At 56.7% G+C, this 12,440-nt stretch overlaps 1 protein-coding gene across 8 annotated transcripts in view; it reads right to left on the reverse strand.

The window, feature by feature from the left end:
* Nucleotides 1-12,440, reverse strand: part of CACNA2D2 (calcium voltage-gated channel auxiliary subunit alpha2delta 2) — a 643,579-nt gene that overhangs the window by 66,744 nt on the left and 564,395 nt on the right. For all 8 annotated transcript variants that reach the window (XM_039547175.1, XM_039547174.1, XM_039547177.1 and 5 more), the window contains 3 exons: nt 11,114-11,221; nt 4,282-4,360; nt 513-562 (listed from right to left, as the gene is read on the reverse strand). In XM_039547175.1, coding sequence (XP_039403109.1) covers nt 513-562; nt 4,282-4,360; nt 11,114-11,221 — 237 coding nt within the window. The remainder of the gene's footprint in view (nt 1-512; nt 563-4,281; nt 4,361-11,113; nt 11,222-12,440) is intronic.

The raw sequence follows: 12,440 nt of genomic DNA on the forward strand, positions 1-12,440 counted from the left end.
CAGCTGTGGGGTAGAGGAGGCGCCAGCATTCTACCCCTGTGCTCGATGCCATGCTAGCCAGCAGGGCAGTAACAATGCTGGCAGCCAGTGTGCACCAGGGCCCTTACTCTGAGGCAGCACTGGTGCTGGGACAGCAATGGGGGATTCCAGGGGAGAAAATCTAGTGCAGGCCCAGCCAGCCCCTTCCAGGGGCGACATTACTGGGCTCACTGGCAGACAATCCAGTGGCTGGGAGATGAAGCCAGCTAAGGACAACCTGGAAAGAGGTGCCTGTGTGTAAGAGTGAGGGTGATTAACTTCCCTTTGGATTGGCTTCTCCTCCATCAGCTGGCGTCTTACCCCAGCACTGGGTGTCTCTCTCAGAGCCCAAGCCATTAGGTCTGATGCAAGAACCCCAAGAGCTGGTTCTCTAGCTTGTGTCATGCAGGAGGTCAGACCAGAGGGATCATTTGACCTTCCCTCTGGTGGATCTCTGGGTGTATGTGTGCTGGGGGCCCGGGGTGGCTCCTTACCTGTGTGTTGATTCGGATGGCTCCAATGGAGGGAATTTCGAAGTAGTAACCTATGCAGAGAAAAAAAGCAGGGAGCTGTAGAAACACGCCCATTGCGCACAGCCTGGTACCTCCCCATTCTCCCTTTCCCCAGTGCCCTCCCTCCTCACAGCCTCAGAGCCACTGAGGATGTGATCCCAAAGTCCCACAGGTACCACCTTCAGGGATCCCTGAGCTGAGCCCTGGGCCCTAGAGACAATGGGCCCTGGGTGGGGGGAAGGAGCTAGCAATGGAGGGGGGAGCAGGATCCCCAGTTGCTGTCTTTGGATTGAAACCAGGGCAGGATTCTGCAGGCAAACAAACAAATGGGGCTGTGGAGAAATGAGACTGAAAGGAGCTGTAAGGGCCAGAACAAAGATTGAATCCTACAGGGAAGGAACAAAGGGCATGCACAAAGCTGGGGTGGGTGCAGCCCAGGGCTGGCAGAGCAGAGGGCTGTGGGTAGGGTGACCAGATGTTCTGATTTTATAGGGATAGTCCCGATTTTTGGATGTTTTTCTTATATAGGCTCCTATATAAGACCCCCATCCTGATTTTTCACATTTGCAGTCTGGTCACCCTAGCTGTGGGTCAGGCGTGACGGGCAAGGGCAGAATTTATGGGTGGGAGCCCAGGTCTGGAACAATGGGGGCAGAGCAGCTGTGGATTGGGATTGAGAGGCACTGGCAGGGCTGTGGGCATGGGGAGAGGGATAGCTCAGTGGTTTGAGCACTGGCCTGCTAAACCCAGGGTTGTGAGCTTAATCCTTGAGGGGGCTGTTTAGAGATCTGGGGCAAAAATCTGTCTGGGGATTGGTCCTGCTTTGAGCAGGGGGTTGGAGTAGATGACCTCCTGAGGTCCCTCCCAACCCTGATATTCTATGAGAGCAGAGGGCTTTGGGTTGGGATTGAAGGGCATGGGCAGAGCTGGAGGGGAGGGAGAGAGCAGGGCTGGAACAGCACGGGTGGTACAGGTCCAGAATGAGCTGTAGGATCAGGCCCATGTGGAGGAACCTGAGCCAAGCCGCTCTCCCAGGCTCTGCTGCAGCTAGCACCGATGCTGTCAGTCTACCAAGCATGCCACCCAAAGCCCTGGGAATTCAGGAGGCAGTTTGAAAAGTGCCCCTCCCCCACATTAGATGCTAATGAAGCATCAATCAGCTTCAAAACAGACCAGTGATTTGGGGAGCCTGTCAGTGGTCACTTTTGATCTTCAGCACCCCTTTGTGGCAAAACCAAGTGACACCATAATTCTACCTCAGTTTCCCCTGCATTGCTGGAGTGATCATTATCTAGCCTGCCTGTTGATTTTTTGCTACAGCCTCGGCCCTCTTGCCAGGTCACTAGTGGTCCTATTCCCTCGCAGAGCATTTGAGTCCCATGGATCAGGAGGCCAGTCACCCTTGGTTCGGGGTGTACAGTGCGGGTCTCTTCAAAGCATGGCTTGCCGCTTCAAGGCCTTAGTAAAACCCCTTGCTGGGTTTCGCACGGGAACCCAGAGACTCTGTCTGAACCCATCAGAGTCACCCTGGGGTCTGCTCTTTGAGAGGATCCGGTTTCTTGGGTAGCATCTCACCAGTCTCTGGCTGAAGGCTCCTGCTCCTCAGCCTCTCTGGCAGCCACCCCTCCCATCCACTCCACAGCTCTCTTATCTCCACAGCCCAGCTGTGAGGCCAACCATCAGCCCAGCTAAGCAGGCAGGCAGCTTTCCCTAGTAACCCTCCAGCAGCCGAGACAGCATGTGCACCCCATGGTACCGGGGCCCAGCGTGAATTCCCTGAAAGAGGCCAATTTGCAGAGAGCGGGTTCTCTGCATCCACTGAAAATCAGGGGGTCTCAGGCTCCCAAAATCACGGGTCACTTTCCAAAACCTTAAAACCCGCACGCTGAGAGAGATGCAGAACCGGGACCCCACCCCAAGAGTCCATTGCTGTAACCGCTGGGCGCCCCGTGTTCCCACGAGCGAGGCGTGGATGGGAGCTGATAAGCCATAACGAGCATTATGGTAATTGAGCGTGGTAATTGAGACTCAAGTGGGGCTAAGACGGGGGAGGAACAGACGCTGTAGGCGCGTGGTGCATGAATTCCCAGACGTGCTGGGAGGGGAGAGGGAACCGAGAGGATAGCTGAATTAATGCTAGCCCAGGAGTTGATGGGTGCCCGCAACTGATACAGCCAGGTAAGGGGAGATCCCTGGTCAGGGATGAAGGAGAGCCCAAAGCAGTGTGGGCTAGGGAAGAGGCAGAGACGGGAGGCAGCAGGTAGAGAGGAGGGAGAGAGACTCGCGGGAGGGAGCATCCTTGGCAGAGGCCGGAGCCAGGAGACTCCTGAAGAAGCCTGGGGAAGGGACACACAGCAGGCTCAGGGAGTGGAGGTGTGAGTGCAGGGGGCAGAGCAAAGGCTCCTCACGGCTCCCCCACAGAGCAGGCTGTAGGAGAGGGCTTGGCACTGGCAGACACGTTCGTCAGGCGGGGAAAGAGGTATTGGGCTGATGGCAGGAGGGGAGAAGGCTGGGCCAGGCCGAGCGGGCAGAGCCCTGTGCCAGGCCTCTCCAAGCAGTGTGGGGGACTAACTGCCCCAGCCTATCCCTGGTCCTGAGTCAGCTCCCGAGGAGAGGCTCACTGCTCCTTGGGGCCCAGTTGGCTCCTTTGCTCATGGAACCCCACCCCCCAACCCCACTCCTGGGCAGCTCTGCTACAGGGTGAGGCCCTCCCCGTAATCTGCTCCATGCCCCCATTCTGCACTCATGGCAGTGACCCCCACAAGCAGCTCCCATCCCCTATGTGTGGGGGTCCTGCACATGCCATCTGGCTCCCCTGGCAGACAGTGTCCCCAGTGGGCACAGAACCGACACAGGGATGGCTACCTCTCCCTTTACAGGCAACTACATGCCAGCGAATGGTGCCAGCCTGGAGCCCTCTATCCAGACAGCAAAGGCAGAGAAAACTTCCCATGCACCTCCTCTGCCACTCAGTGTGACAGAGCTGTCGGAGGGTGAGGGCACCTCAGCCCGGTCCTTGGCCCCTCTGCTGCATGGGCTAGCAGGGCGGGTGAGCCTGGCTCGGTGCTGGGGTGCATATGAATGGAGCTGAGGTGGGGGGGACCCTGTTTTCTGTGCAGTCCAGCTTTGAAGGAGAGGCGTCTCCCAGCTGCGGCACTGAGCAGCACACAGCACTGGCTCCCAGGGAGATTTTGTCTCCTCTCTCCACCTCGGCCATCGGGCAAGGTCAGACTGGGAGGAGGCGCTTTGCTTGTGCGGATGGAAAGCACAGATGCCTTCCGTCGGCGAAGGGCGACTCTCCTGCACTTTCCCTGCAGGCTCCCAATCAGCCAGCAGATGGCACTCTTGGGTTAGGTTTGTTATGTTGCCAGGGCTCTGAGATGCTCTGGAAAGCAGGGAGAGACTATTTGGAGCATCTTGTGAATTGCACAGAGTGAGCCACAGAGTGCTGGGCCTGGCACCCTGGCTCCTCGCTGGGCCCCGTACCCCAAAATGCCAGAGCACGATGGGCAAGACGTCAGCCGGACCTTCCAGTAAAACAATGTAGCAGCAAAGCCGCAGCCCTGTACCTCGGAGATTAGATCTGTTTGCAGTGGGCAATGCCACGCAATCATTGAGCGGGGTGAGCTTCCCCACAACAGTGCCCTGCCCACCCCGCTCAGAGCCCGGCTGGTAGGAGCTGCCTCCCTCCCCTATTTGCCCCACTGTTCATGGTGTGCTGGCTATTCCCCCACAGCGCCATCCTACTTACCTTTGTTGGCACAAGCCATCCACTGCAGGGGGGTCACGTCGTAGTTGTGCTGCCCCACCGAGAAGGTGAACACTCGCACCTGGTGGAACGGGGGGCAGGTTAGTAACGGGGGACAGAGACAGGGATCTGCTAACTGCACCACGCCCCGGAATGTTTCACACCAGAGTGCAATGCCACGAGAGCTGGGCCTTCACTGAGCTAGCTGGCCTGGCTGGGCTTGGGGCACTGCAGTGCAGGAGCCCAGGGCTGCAAGCTGAAGCCAGACTATCTGAAACTAGAAACAAGGCACAAATCTTTCACAGCGAGGGAGACCAAGCACTGGAACAAGGTCCAAGGGAAGTGGTGGAATCACAGAATATCAAGGTTGGAAGGGACCTCAGGAGGTCATCCCCCTCAAGCATTGAACTCACAACCCAGGGTTTAAGCAGGCCAATGCTCAAACCACTGAGCTATCCCTACCCCCCTTCATCCATTGGTGTCTTCAAATCCAGGCTTGGCTGCCTTGGCATTAGCCAGACCCAGGTTAGCGGGCTTGGCACAGGGGCAACTGGGTGCGGTTCTCTGGCCTGCAGGAGGCCAGACTGGACGATCCGATGGCCCCATCTGCCCTCGAACTCTAGGAATCGATGAGCACAGCAGTGTGGTCAGGCGGACGGAGCATGGGACTGGGAGACAGAAGCTCCCAAATTCTTCTTCTTCTCCTAAGGCCCTCACTTGAGATCAGGGCCTCCCTGTACAAACACAGCGAGAGACAGTCGTATACAACTGAAAAAGGTGAGACAGGGACAATGAGCCAGAGAGGGGAAGTGACTTGCCCAATAGCACAGCCAGACAGTGATTGAGCTGGGAAGAGCGCCCAGATCTCCCGAGGCTCAGGCTTGTGCCCCTCTCCACTAGACCATGCTGCCTCTGATGCCCGCCCACCATTCCACTGATGGGTCTCCCGCTGATCCTGTCTGTGGCCTGGTTCACTCCCTGTGTGCACCTTGGACTTAGGGCCAGCCTGGGAAAGGCATTTAGGTACTGTTCTGCTCCACGTTGCTATGCCTAACTGATTTAGGAGCCTGAGTCCCACTGACTCTCAATCAGTCAGTTAAGCATTGCTTTGCTCAGCCGGGTTGCTCAGCTTTGAAAATGTTATTACAATCTAAAGCGAAGAAAATCTCGCTCCCCATAGACCCTCAGTCTGTAAGGTCCAGTATTTTCTGTCAACCCCTCAAAGCACCCCGATCGAATCAGCTTAGCATTGTTAGTACTGAGACACTTATTACTCTTGCTTTTACAGTAAACGCATGGGTGGGGGTAGGAAAATGTTTGACTTCCACCTGCTCTAGACAGCTCTTTGAGCCAAGCAGCAGCTGTGGACTACAGCTCCCAGCATGCAACACTCTCTCTTCGTCTAGATTAAATTACTATAAAGTGGGTGCAAAACTGGCTGAAAGACCGTACTCAAAGTGTAGTTATCCATGATTTGCTGTCAGACTAGGAGGATGTATTTAGTAGGGTCCTGCAGGGGTTGGTCTCGAATCCATTACAATTCAATATTTCCATTAATGGCTTGGATGATGGAGTGGAGAGTGTGCTTACAAAATATGCAGGGGACACCAAGCTGGGATTGGTTGGCAGCATTTTGGAGGACAGGATTAGAATTCAAAACAGCCTTGACAAATTGAAGAATTGGTCTGAAATCAACAAGACGAAATTCAGTAAAGACAAGTGCAACATATGGCACTTAGGAAGAAAAAAAATCAAATGCACAACTACAGAATGGGGACTAACTGGCTAGGTGGCCGTGCTGCTGAAAAGGATCTGGGGGTTAGAGTGGATCAAATGGAATATGAGTCAACAGTGTGATGCAGTTGCAAAAAAGGTAATATCATTCTGGGGTGTGTTAACAGGAGTGTCGCATGTAAGACACAGGAGGTCACTGTCCTGCTCTGCCTGGCACGGTTGAGGCTCCAGCTGAAGTGCTGGGTCCAGTTCTGGGTGCCACACTTGGGAAAGATGTGGACAAACTGGAGAGACTCCAGAGAAGAGCAGCAAAAATGATCAAAGGTTTAGAAAACCTGACCTGTGAGGAAAGACTAAAAAAATGAGGAGTTTAGTCTTGAGATAAGAAGACTGGGGGGGGGGGGGAGGGGTAGGGGGGGAACACACCTGATAACAGTCTTCAAATATCTTAAATGCTGTTACAAAGAAGATGGTGACTAATTGTTGCCCACACCCACTGACAGTAGGACAAGAAGTAATGGGTAATGGGCTTAATCTGCAGCAAGGGCAATCTAGGTTTGATGTTAGGAAAAACTGTCTAACTCTCAGGATAGTTCAGCTCTGGAACAGGCCTCCAAGGGGGCTGTGGACAAATCCCTGTTCCTGGAGAGTTTTAAGACTAGGTTGGACAAACACTGTCAGAGCTAGTCTAGGCTGACCTGGTCCTGCCACAGCCCAGGGGGCTGGATTGGAGACTTCCTCCAGCCCTACATTTCTGTGCTTCTCTCCCATTCACCCCGTGTGGCCCAGCTTTGAGGGGGCAGGGCTGACAAGGGTTTGGGTCGGGCTGGAGGGCTTGCTGCTTGGCTGACCCTCCAGTCCTCCTCAGCAATGGAAAGGATGCTCGGCCCGTGGAGGATGGACTAATGAATGTGGAGCAGTTCCATTCCCGCTGCACGGTCTGGGCTGGAGGGGATTCCCCGCTCCCCTTTGCTGAGTTACTGGGGGGATGGATGGGGGTCACAGCGCAGTGACCTGCTGCCAATAGACTGGCAGGAAAAGGAGCCATCTGGGCACAACCCTCCTACCTCCTGGGGACTCCTCTCCCACGGTCCTGCAGCCCCTTGAGAGCACTCCCCGCTGATGGGACTGGGAGACACCGAGGTGTTCCCATTCCCCTCCCTCCCAGCCCAGCTCTCCTGTGACACCTCCCCCTGTGTGCCAACAGCCTGGGCAAGGGAGCTCTGCCCATTTCCTTCCCTGGCACTTCAGCACAGGTAATAAAACAGCCCTGGCACGTGAGCCGCCCCATTACAGGGGCAGTGGCTCAGTGCGGGAGCAGGCGGGCAGGAAGGGCAGACGTTGTAATAGCTCCCATCAAATGAGGTGGAATCCGGTGATAAAGCCGGTGGCTGTTTCCCCTTTCCTTGTGATGAGCTGGCGCAGCGCCAGGCAGCTCCAGAGACTCACTTCCAGCCCCCTCGCAGAGCTTCTCACCCGCCTTTCCCGACTCATGCTCAATCTGCTACTCGTGACGGGCAGCCCCAGGAAGGGACGGAGGGAGCCAGGTGGATGATACCACCTCTGCCCACCTCGCTGGCTCATTCACAGCATGTCGCTCCCAGGGAGAAACCCCATTGCATTTCCCAGGTATTGTCTTTGCCTGCTCTTCTGCCCCTGGCATGCGGCTCTGTGCACTAGATCCCTGTCTGGTGCTACGCAGGCACAACCCGTTCACTGGCGGGCCCATCCCTTGCATCCCCAACCTTTTGTCCATCCCCTTTCCTCTGAAGAGGATGGAAAGGTCAGATCCCTCCATAGCTCATAAGACTCCTCTGAGCTCAGAGCTGGGCTGCAGCAGCTCCACATTTGGCTCAGTGCCCTTGGGGACTCAGCCCTTGTGCACAGACACAAGGGACAGCACAAGGTAGTGGCCGTGCAAGCTTCCCCTCCGTTGTGCCTCTGGAGGGCCCCAGCTCGAAGGAGAGCTCAGGCCTTGGCTACCCTGCAGGCTTGCCCTGGTTCCACCACCTGTGCAGCTGCAGCGAGATGGGGTTCACTGCAATTTGCATCAGTGGATCACACCCTGTTTTCAGAACCCAGTGCAAATCACGGCTCCCCCTGCACATACTAGGGGTCTGCTCTGGTGGCTGGAATCCGGGCAAATTCCGAGTCCAGACTGGCCCTCCGTCACCATGGCCCTTAGCCTCTCACTTGAGACTGTAACCTGACTAATGCTGGGGTGGCAGTGGCTTTTGTGCTACGGATACTCGCAGCGGACTGAGAACAGAGCACTCATTTCACACAGGCCACCAAACTTCCACTGCACAGGGCTGACTTTTGGTCTCCAGTGAGCTTGAATCCAAAGGCTGCTTTTCCCACTCCCACCTCAGTGGGATCACTGCTCAGCAGGGACCTGCTGGGACCATGACAGTCCCCACCTGCCAGACCAGCAGCCTTTAACCCAGGCTTTCCTTACACACGCGTAACGTAGCAATAGGTGCACACAGCATCAAATCCTGCCTTCACCTATCCCCTGTGCAACCCCACTGCAATCAGCTGGGCTGCATGGGATGGCCACCTGGGCAGGGCTCTGGGCTATACTGTTTGGCGTGCCCTCTAGTGGTAGCTCCAAATACAACACTTCTTAGTACAAGAAAGGCCTGATAGTCTACCAAGTATCAGAGGGGTAGCTGTGTTAGTCTGTATCCACAAAAACAATGAGGAGTCTGGTGGCACCTTAAAGACTAACAGATTTATTTGGGCATAAGCTTTCGTAGCTGGTTTTTCACCCACGAAAGCTTATGCCCAAATAAATCTGTTAGTCTTTAAGGTGCCACCAGACTCCTTGTTGTTTCTGATAGATTACATTACCCAGAATGCTTAACAGGAAGCAGCGTGTGCCTGTCGCAGTAGAGTGGATCAGTACAGCTCAGTGGATCCTTAGCTGCAAACCTTAGGTTATTCCTTACAAAAATGGATCCAAGGCCACATGTGTCCAGTACCCCATGATGGGACCCTTTTCTCCAGGCAGTCGAACAGCAACTTGTTAGTCACTGTGCTCACAGTGAGCATTGGAGAGAGAGAGTGTGTGTGTAAGCCCACATTGCGGGATCTGCTCTTAAAAGCCATGAAGAGGTTTCCCTGCCCCCCAGCCCTGCTAATGCAATTCACACACATCTTGACTCCACCCAAGGGGATGCTTTTGCCTTATCAGCCTGCCTGTTATCTCACCGGACCCGACCCTTCAATGCAGACCCAAAGAGAGTGAAAGTCTGTAGGTATGTAAATGTTAACTAGGGCAGGATATAGGCCCTCCGTCAGCCGCTCTGATCTACCCTCTCAGGGCCCCGAGGGAGACAGAGACTCACACTCACCTGGAAACTGCAGAATACACTGAAAATGGACATTTAGTATCAGCTTTTAAATCAGATGTGGGCAAACTACAGCCCGTGGGCCACATCTGGCCTGCGGGACCATTCTGCCCGGCCCCTGAGCTCCTGGCCGGGAAGCCTAGTCCCCGGCCCCTACCCCGCTGTCTCCCCTCCCCTGCAGCCATGCCTCCGCACGGGCTGCGCTCTGGCCTGCCCCTCCCGCTGGGCAGCATGGGGACTGCAGCTGGCTCCAGCCGGCTGTTGCGACTGCGAGTTCCTGCTGCTGGTAAGGGGACAGGGAGCGTGGGGGCTTGGGTAAGGGAGCGGAAGGTCCCGGGGGGCAGTCAGGGAGGACGGGGCGGTTGGATGGAGTGGAGGTTCTTGGGGGGGGCGGTCAGGGGATGGGGAACAGGGAGGGTTGGGAGTGGGAGTCCTGGGTGGCCTGTCAAGGGGGGGGGATGTGGATAGGGGTCAGGAGGGCAGTCAGGGGACAGGGAGCGGGGTGGTTGGATAAGGGGGTGGGATCCCGGGGGGGAGTTAGGGGCGGGGGGTCCTGGGAAGGGGTGGTCAGGGGACGAGGAGCAGAGGGCAGGGGGATGGGGGGGGGAGTCCCAGGGGAAGAGGGGGCTGTCAGGGGCAGGGTTGTGGATAGGGGTCAGGAGGGCAGTCAGAGGACAGGGAGCAGGGGGTGTTGGATAAGGGGGTGGGAGGTCCCAGGAGGGAGTGGTCAAGGGACAAGGAGCAGAGGGCAGTTGGATAGGGGGTGGGAGTCTCGGGGGGGGCACTGTCAGGGGGCGGGGTTGTGGATAGGGGTCGGGGCAGTCAGGGGACAGGCAGCGGGGGAGGGTTGGATGGGGACAGGGGTCCTGGGAGGGGGCGGTCAGAGGACAAGGAACAGGAGTGTGTTGAATGGGTTGGGGGTTCTGAGAGGGGAGTCAAGGGGCAGGAAGTAGGAGGGAGCGGATAGGGGGGCAGGGGCCAGGCTGTTTGGGGAGGCACAGCCCTCCCTACCTGGCCCTCCATACAGTTGCGCAACCCCGATGTGGTCCTTGGGCCAAAAAGTTTGCCCACCCCTGTTTTAAATGCAGCACCATAAAGGGCTGTGATGTAAACCTTGGACCTGCATCCCTGCCTAGCTACAGTGACTGCTGCTCTTGTAGCATTCCCTACAGCACCCACTGTTCGGAGAGGCTGGGCTGGCGTAGCTGGGAGCTCCCCCACAGCCAGCACTCCTGCCCCCTCCCCACGGCACCCCCTGCTGGGAGAGGCTGGGCTGGCGTAGCTGGGAGCGCCCCCACAGACAGCACTCCTGCCCCCTCCCCACAGCACCCCCTGCTGGGAGAGGCTGGGCTGGCGTAGCTGGGAGCTCCCCCACAGCCAGCACTCCTGCCTCCTCCCCACGGCACCCCCTGCTGGGAGAGGCTGGGCTGGCGTAGCTGGGAGCGCCCCCACAGACAGCACTCCTGCCCCCTCCCCACAGCACCCCCTGCTGGGAGAGGCTGAAAAGTGAAATAGCTGGGCGTCTTCCAAGAGCCAACACTCCTACCCAATTCCACACAGTGCCTCCGGCAGGGAGAGGCTAGAAGTAGAGCCCAAGAAACAAACGCACAGCACACAGCAGTCCGGTCATTCTGGGTAAGAAGTGAACGCATATACCGCCTGTTGGAGCATGGGCAGTGCTCATGGGCTGCACCAGAACCAGGACCACGTCAGCAGGGGATTGGTGCATCTAATACCAGAGCACTCACCGTTTTATTGGGCCAGTTGTACTTCTCAAACACATCCTGGACCCGGTCTTCCCCGCCATCCGTGAACATCATGATCATCTTATTGCAGTTGGCTCGCGTGATGTTGGACTGCAACCAAGAGCAAAAAACAGAGTGAGGGCAGGGACAGAGCACTTTGATTGCCTGTCATGCTCCTGGGTTAAACCAATGCAAGGGCTTTTGCTAAGAAAGGTTGTATACTCTGTGTGTGTGTGTGTGTGTTATACACAGCAACAAACTGGCTGGGGTATTGTGCCCCACTGTCTGCTGCTGGATGGGATCAGAACTACTCCATCATGTGTCATATGCCCTATACTGCTGACATCTATGGGGGATTCTCCTTTGGCTCAGATAGTGTGTTTGGAGCACAGAGGTTGTGAGTTTTATCCCAACAGTCACTCTGACGTTCTGGGAGGCCACTATGCCCGGACTAGTAACCACCGTGTCCTGCAAGGTGCCTACAGAATTGTTTCTGTATTGTACATGTGGGTGCCTATACATGTCCAAGAGTGAGAACACCACATCCATATAACATGCCCCCATTCTCAGGGCAGGAGGGATGAAGAGCTCAGAAGCGCCTGTCGAGAAGCAGCCCTGGTGATGAGTAGCATCAGTCGCAGTATCATCCCACGCAGGCCATTACACCTGCTGCAACTTCCTTCCTATTCAGTGAAGCCGGGAAGGACTTAGGAGGTTATCTGGCTGATTCCCCTTGGCCAGCAAAGTCGGGCTCCCCGTTCTCCAGCCTGGTCTGAAATGAGCCAAGCCATGGGGTGCCCACTGCTCTCCTGGGGAGAGGAGGCCTCCAGAAGTCTCCTCTGAGATTCAGACCGAATTTCCCCTCCCAGACATAGCCCGGGCACTTTGGGGTCTGGAAGGGAAGGGAACGGGAAGCAGAAGGGGCCAGAGCCAGCTCTGCTCTGAGGATGCCATGACCCGGCAACGAGAACCATTGAGGACCCCCCAGTGCTTGCTGCTGGGCAGCCCAGGGTGATTCTGCCTCTGCCTGGAATGAGTATAAGGAAGCTGTCAGGGAACTAGAGGGGCCAGCAGGGGCAAGAGAGCCATGCCTGCACCACAGGACCTGCCCAGACAGGGAGAAAAGAGCAACATGCAACTGGAAGAACGCTCAGCTGGGCACACAACGGACAGTGGGAGAGGCTGGGGCTGGAGTAGTTGGTCTTTTCCCCTCCCCACAGCACCTCCTGCTGGGAGAGGCTTGGGCTGGTGTAGCTGGGAGCTCCCCCCCTGGCCCGGGCTCCTGCCCCCACTCCCCACAGTGCCCTCTGCTGGGAGAAGCCGGGGCAGC

This window comes from Mauremys reevesii, linkage group 7 (assembly GCF_016161935.1).
Source record: "Mauremys reevesii isolate NIE-2019 linkage group 7, ASM1616193v1, whole genome shotgun sequence".
NCBI classification, from domain to species: domain Eukaryota; kingdom Metazoa; phylum Chordata; order Testudines; family Geoemydidae; genus Mauremys; species Mauremys reevesii.